Raw genomic sequence first — 6136 nt, 5'->3', positions numbered from 1 at the left:
AAATAAATATGAATATTTTATATCATTAAAATGATTATGGAAAAATAGCAATATCATACACATTAAATTATGATAAAATAAAAAATAAATTAAACTTTTATATTGTAAAATAATTCCACAGAGTTATTTAATCATTAATTACCATACATGACAAATTTGTATTATCTTAAAAAATTATATTGTTAACATATTCTATTAATCGATGATGTAAAAGTAGTCAAAATTATGTTTTAAATTATAAATAGAATAATATTTATCATAAGAGGAGGGTTGCTTGAAAAAGAAAATTATCCTCTTGACTCCGTTGCGTTGTTTTAGTAAGAAATAAAAATGTTAAAAAAGCATAGTGATTGCATCTAATGTCCGTGACGGGCCCACGTCGGCACAGACACAACACGATGACAACTACTACTCCGCAATACATATCTATTCTAATATTGTTGGTCTGAGCGAACCATTTATGTGGCCAAGAGTGAACCACGTGTCCCTCATTGATTCGTCATCACCTAGATTTCCTCTCTGCGACCAGTGAGTAATATAGATAATAGAAAAACCGCACCCAAAGAAATCAACTTACACACTCGTCTCCACGTTTAGGTCGCTCTAACTCTATTCCATTCCACTCCTCGTTGGGAATTGAAAGAGTAGTACCGTTAGATTAGCCGCGTTTTTCAAAACTGTTTCTTTCTGTTCAGACCATGGGAATTGAAAAAGGAGGCTTGAAGGGGTTCAGGAGCGGCTGGACCGTGCCGCCAAAGCCATGTGACTCCTGCAAGTTGGCTTCGGCGGCGCTTTTCTGCCGTCCCGATTCCGCTTTTCTCTGCATCGCCTGCGACTCCAAGATTCACTGCGCCAACAAGCTGGCGTCGCGCCACGAGCGCGTCTGGATGTGCGAGGTCTGCGAGCAGGCACCCGCGGCTGTCACGTGCAAGGCTGACGCCGCCGCCCTCTGCATCACGTGTGACTCCGACATCCACTCTGCCAACCCCCTCGCGCGCCGCCACGACCGCGTCCCCGTTGAGCCTTTCTTCGACTCTGCCGAATCCATCGTCAAGGCCTCCGCCGCCGCCTCCTTCGGCTTCATCGTCCCCTCCGACGACGCCACCGCTGCTTCGGATGCCTTTGCACCCGACGACCCCGACGCTGCCGCCTGGCTCATCCCTAACCCCAATTTCGGGTCGAAATTCATGGACGCCCCTGAGATCAAGTCCAAGGAGATCTTCTACTCAGAAATGGACCCCTTCCTCGACTTCGATTACTCAAACTCCTTCCACAACAACAACTCCGGAAACGACAGTGTCGTTCCAGTTCAAACCAAACCTTCCCTCGCTCCTTCCCTCGTCAATAACCACCAACAATCAGAAAGCTGTTTCGACATCGATTTTTGCCGCACCAAACTCTCCTCCTTTAATTACCCATCCCAGTCTCTTAGCCAAAGCGTGAGTACTACCATCCAGTAACAAATTTGAAATATTATGTATAAATTTTTGGTCTTCCAGTGAATTGACTGGAGAATTGAATTATGTAACAGGTTTCGTCGTCATCGCTTGATGTTGGAGTGGTGCCGGACGGGAACACCGTGTCGGAGATGTCGTACTCGTTTGGTCGGAACAGTTCGGAATCGAGTGGGATTGGTTTGTCAGGAGTAAGTGGAGGGCAAGGGGCGACGCAGTTGTGTGGGATGGATCGTGAAGCGAGGGTGCTGCGATACAGAGAGAAGAGGAAGAACCGAAAGTTCGAGAAAACCATTCGATACGCATCGCGGAAGGCTTATGCGGAAACCCGACCCAGGATAAAAGGGCGGTTCGCGAAGCGAGCAGAAATTGACTCTGATGTGGAGCGTCTCTACAGTCCAGGCGCTGCGTCGCTGATGCTGGACAGTCCATACGGCGTGGTACCGTCGTTTTAGTTAGTGGTATAAAAGAGGAAACGATGACGGGATGGTGCATGAATCTAGTGTTGGGAAATCTTAGAATAATGATTAGTGATTCTGTGGGATTGATTATTAGGGAAAAAGGTGAAGAATCGATACGAACGTGATTCTTACCTGGAACGCCACGGGGAAGGTTGTTTCATTAGGATGGAGGAGAAAAGCCCGTTTACTTTTTTTTTTTTTGCTAAAGAACTTTAAAGGGGCTGCATCTTCATCTTCACCTCGTGTAGAATTAGAATCTGTACTGTAAACTCTTTTCACTGCCTTACCTTCCCTGCTGTCTTTTTTTTAGTATAAAAAAGTCTCTTTTCTCTATCACCCTGATCACGGATCTCTTTCCCCCTTCCTATTGGCTGCCATTTCCAACTATATATATAAATCACTTCTTTATTTCACTGTCATCAAACCCTTTCTTCTTTTAACGCTCCATATGCCCTCAGCTTTTGATTCCCTCATATTCCTTCCTAACTACTCCTGCTTTAATCTCTTGTGTAAATATTGTTTCACCATTTTAATTTCTGCTCTTTTGCTTTCTTCATTATCTTTTACTTTATATATTACCAAATGATAACTTTAACAGTGCATTTTCAAATCATATATGAAGAATCCAAACCCATTATTAACAATACATTATTTTTAAATCAAAATATAATTAAATAAATAATTAATATAAACCTATATACTGGTTGGGCTAACCTACTTATGGATGTTTAAGTGATTGATACAATTATCAACGATATTTACGTTAATATAAGTTAAATGTTAATCAGGAAGGACTCCGTGATATCAAAATATGGTCACTCCTTAATTTTTTAAGCAATTTTTTTTCTCTTCCACTGAAAAGAAAAAAGAAGTTCTGGTCCCCTGTTACCTAACTCCACCTTTGTCAGTAAATATAATTTATCTTATCAAGAAGAAATCCAAATAAATTTATCTAATAAACGAGAAATGAAAATAAATTATGCAATCAAAACGAAGAAAATGAAGAAGAATACACGTGAAAGAAGAAAAATATTTTTTATATTTTTAATTAATATACGAACTCTAAACTGTATGGAGGGATACCGTTTAAAGATACTTTGATATTTAAGCTAATATAATATAAACGAGTATCACACTCAAATCTTATGGTCTGAGACCGTTTGTCCAGTTGCTCTTATTCCGTAAGTTTTTCCATACCCATTTGGATATACGGTACACCATTTATATTTGAGTTTTTTTTATTACTATTATAACACTAAAAAAAGATGTAAATGAAATGATGAATTTAGTATGTTTAATATTTTTTTAATAGACCAATTATATTATTTTAATCATTTTAGTGCTACTTAAAAAAACAATGTTTAAAAATTTACCCTTTCTTTTAAGTTAAAATATTTAATTGCTCGTTTGTTATTTGTGATGATAATACTTTTAATGTTTTGTTTTTTTAATATAGACCTAAGTTAATTATTAAAGTTAAGTTTTGTTGTGTAAGTTAAAAGAGTAAAATAAAATTTATAATTAATTTAATTAATCATTCACTGAAGCAAATTAAAGTTCTATAACTTATATGATCTTAATGTCTTATGGTTATAACTTTTCTTTTTATAAAATAGATATTTTCTTTATTTATTTTGAACTAGTTGTATATTTTATTATGAATATAGTTTACCTATTCATAATCATTTGGGTGAAAATGCAAAATACAAGAAAAGATATATTTAACATATTTTATCATATATACTACCACAACAACTACAAATAAAAAATATAAACATAAAATTAGATTCTAGGTAATTTTTTTTAAGTTAATATTTTTTTCACCAATAATTTTATTTAAATCACTTTTTGTTTTAAAATTTACATAAAATTCACTAAGAATAATAAATGGTTAATATGTATTTGAGAGTTGAATAATTAAAAATACCATAACATACCCATTAATTATATATATTCATTATACTATAGATATCCATTAATTACATATTTTATCTACAAATATCTATTTGTACCTCTCTCTTTTTTCATCCATAGTCACAAGAGATCAACAAATCACGCCACAATGTACTTATTAATATACTTATTAACATATTGATTATTCTTCAAATATGTTGGTCAAGAGTAATATGTCAATATGGCTTTTAACAATTGTTTTGATATAAGGATTATTGCACAATTTACCTCATCAATCCTCGTTCAAACAAGTTTTTTATGCATATAATATTTTTTCGCCTTATTCAATTTTTTTCTTTAATAAAATATATTTATCACATCTTTGGTGACATCATTCTCATTATATAATATGGTGTTATTCGTGGATTGTTTTTAGCCCATACTTCCTGCACAGACGATTTATGATGCAATTGATAAAGAATAATAATAACAACAACATTGATCAACTCGGTCACAACTTGGAAAGGGAAGTTCAACCACCTGCACTAAGAGTTTCACCAATATGTCAGATACTTATTCATAAAACATCACAATAAATAAAAACATAAACGGTAAGACACACAGGATATAAATTTCCATAAATATTGTTTTCTTTAAATTATAAATCTTAGTTCAATAATATTTTATACTTTTTAAAATTACCATAATTTAGTTCAATTTTTTATTTTTCTCTGTTAACTTACATGACAAAAATTAACTTTAATCATAATCAACCTATATATGACACATTTCGTGAGATGTATGAGGCATAATAAGGACATGAGCAATATCTATAGATTTGGTTAATCTCTCTATTTATTTATTTATTTATTTTCTATCAAAGCATTAATTGTTGCAAGTATTAGTCTAACTGGTAATAGATCTAAAGGAGTGATGAATAATTGTGTTGAGGACCTTAATATCCTAAAGTACTTTAAGATGACATTCTAGAAAAGTTCTTAAAATGCTCGGGATATAATGAAATCCTCTATGAATAGATATTGTTAAATGTTTGCGCAATCTTCACTTAAAAACTTGTGGAAGTATTTCTAGAGATAACAATGAAGTATATAGGAGAAGTTATACATTTTTTATTAGTAATGCTTTAACCTTAAAGGCAAAGATTATGGCATGATGTTGACATTTGAGTTGTTGTGGTGAAATGGTGGTTATCCATAAGTTGAAAACTAATTGATAATCTTGAATAAACTTTGTGATGATTCTGTGTCTGAGAGAAAAATAAAATTGTTGTTTCACTATTTGTGGTGTTTTAATATATATATATATATATATATATATATATATATATATATATATATATATATATATATATATATATATATATATATATATATAATTTTATGTGAATTTTTAGTAAGATAAATATTAATTAGTCAAACTTTAGATATATGATCATTCAAGATATTTTAAAGCTTACTAACTTAAAATGCAATATTTATATTTTGCATTAATATTGATATAGATGAAACTAAAGAGAGATAAAGAGAAAAAAAAAAGAGAGGAGAAGAAAAACAAAAGTGAAAAAGAACATAAAGATAGAATATGAAAGAGAAGAAAGGAAAGGAATGGAGAAAAAAGAGGAAAAGGGAAAGGGATAAAAATAAATAAGTAAAAATAAATAAATGAGTAAATATCTAATTTTATTTATTAAACATTATTTTTATAGATCTTATTATACTGAAGAAAAACTTCTTCTCAAACCCCCAAAAAGAAAGAATTGAAAGAAGGAGGAATAAGAATAAAAGAAAGTTAGAAAGACAAACGTGTCTTAAATATAACGATTTTCACAGTAAAGAGATTCTATAAAAATTAATGTGACATCTAAAATAAAAATAAAGAATTACAAAAGATAATCTAAATACCAACAATAATATATAATAATTGCCTTTATTTTTGTGAGTTGTGATATACATAATGTAATAGAAGCTACATCATACACATATTTATTATTATTAATAAATTTATAAATTTTTTGTCCGATTGAATTTTTTCATATACATCGAATACAGAACTTAGACCAATCTTTACATTTCCTACAAAGTATACATCACTAGAGTAGATACGATATTATGTGAGTTTTGTCCTAAATATAAGTATGTATGTTTGCCGCAATGTACTTATAAACTATTCTAAAATGAAAATTTGATTGAGAAAATAAAATTATGTAACCTATTTTTTTTTTGAAGAAATACTCAAACCACATTTAACAGCCTACCAAAAACACCCTTCAAACATATTTCCACATAAAAAAACGTGATTCTTGTGCGT

General features: G+C 32.0%; 1 protein-coding gene across 1 annotated transcript; it reads left to right on the top strand.

Moving 5' to 3' along the window:
- Nucleotides 1-559: 559 nt before the first annotated feature.
- Nucleotides 560-2323, top strand: COL5 (CONSTANS-like 5). The gene is made up of 2 exons (XM_047304201.2): nucleotides 560-1439; nucleotides 1532-2323. Exons 1-2 carry the CDS (start codon nucleotides 699-701, stop codon nucleotides 1907-1909), a joined length of 1119 nt encoding a protein of 372 aa, XP_047160157.1. The 5' UTR covers nucleotides 560-698; the 3' UTR covers nucleotides 1910-2323.
- The last annotated feature ends 3813 nt before the right edge of the window (nucleotides 2324-6136 follow it).

Source organism: Vigna umbellata, chromosome 1, assembly GCF_029865625.1.
Source record: "Vigna umbellata cultivar VRB3 chromosome 1, Vumbellata_1.0, whole genome shotgun sequence".
Lineage (NCBI taxonomy): Eukaryota > Viridiplantae > Streptophyta > Magnoliopsida > Fabales > Fabaceae > Vigna > Vigna umbellata.
This window is presented reverse-complemented; position numbering and strand designations above follow the sequence as displayed.

Excerpts from the sequence above, each read along its gene's own strand:
- COL5 (XM_047304201.2), top strand. The coding sequence starts at position 699 with ATGGGAATTGAAAAAGGAGGCTTGAAGGGGTTCAGGAGCGGCTGGACC. Across the intron at positions 1,440-1,531 it reads CCCAGTCTCTTAGCCAAAGC|GTTTCGTCGTCATCGCTTGA; the intron begins GTGAGTACTACC and ends ATTATGTAACAG.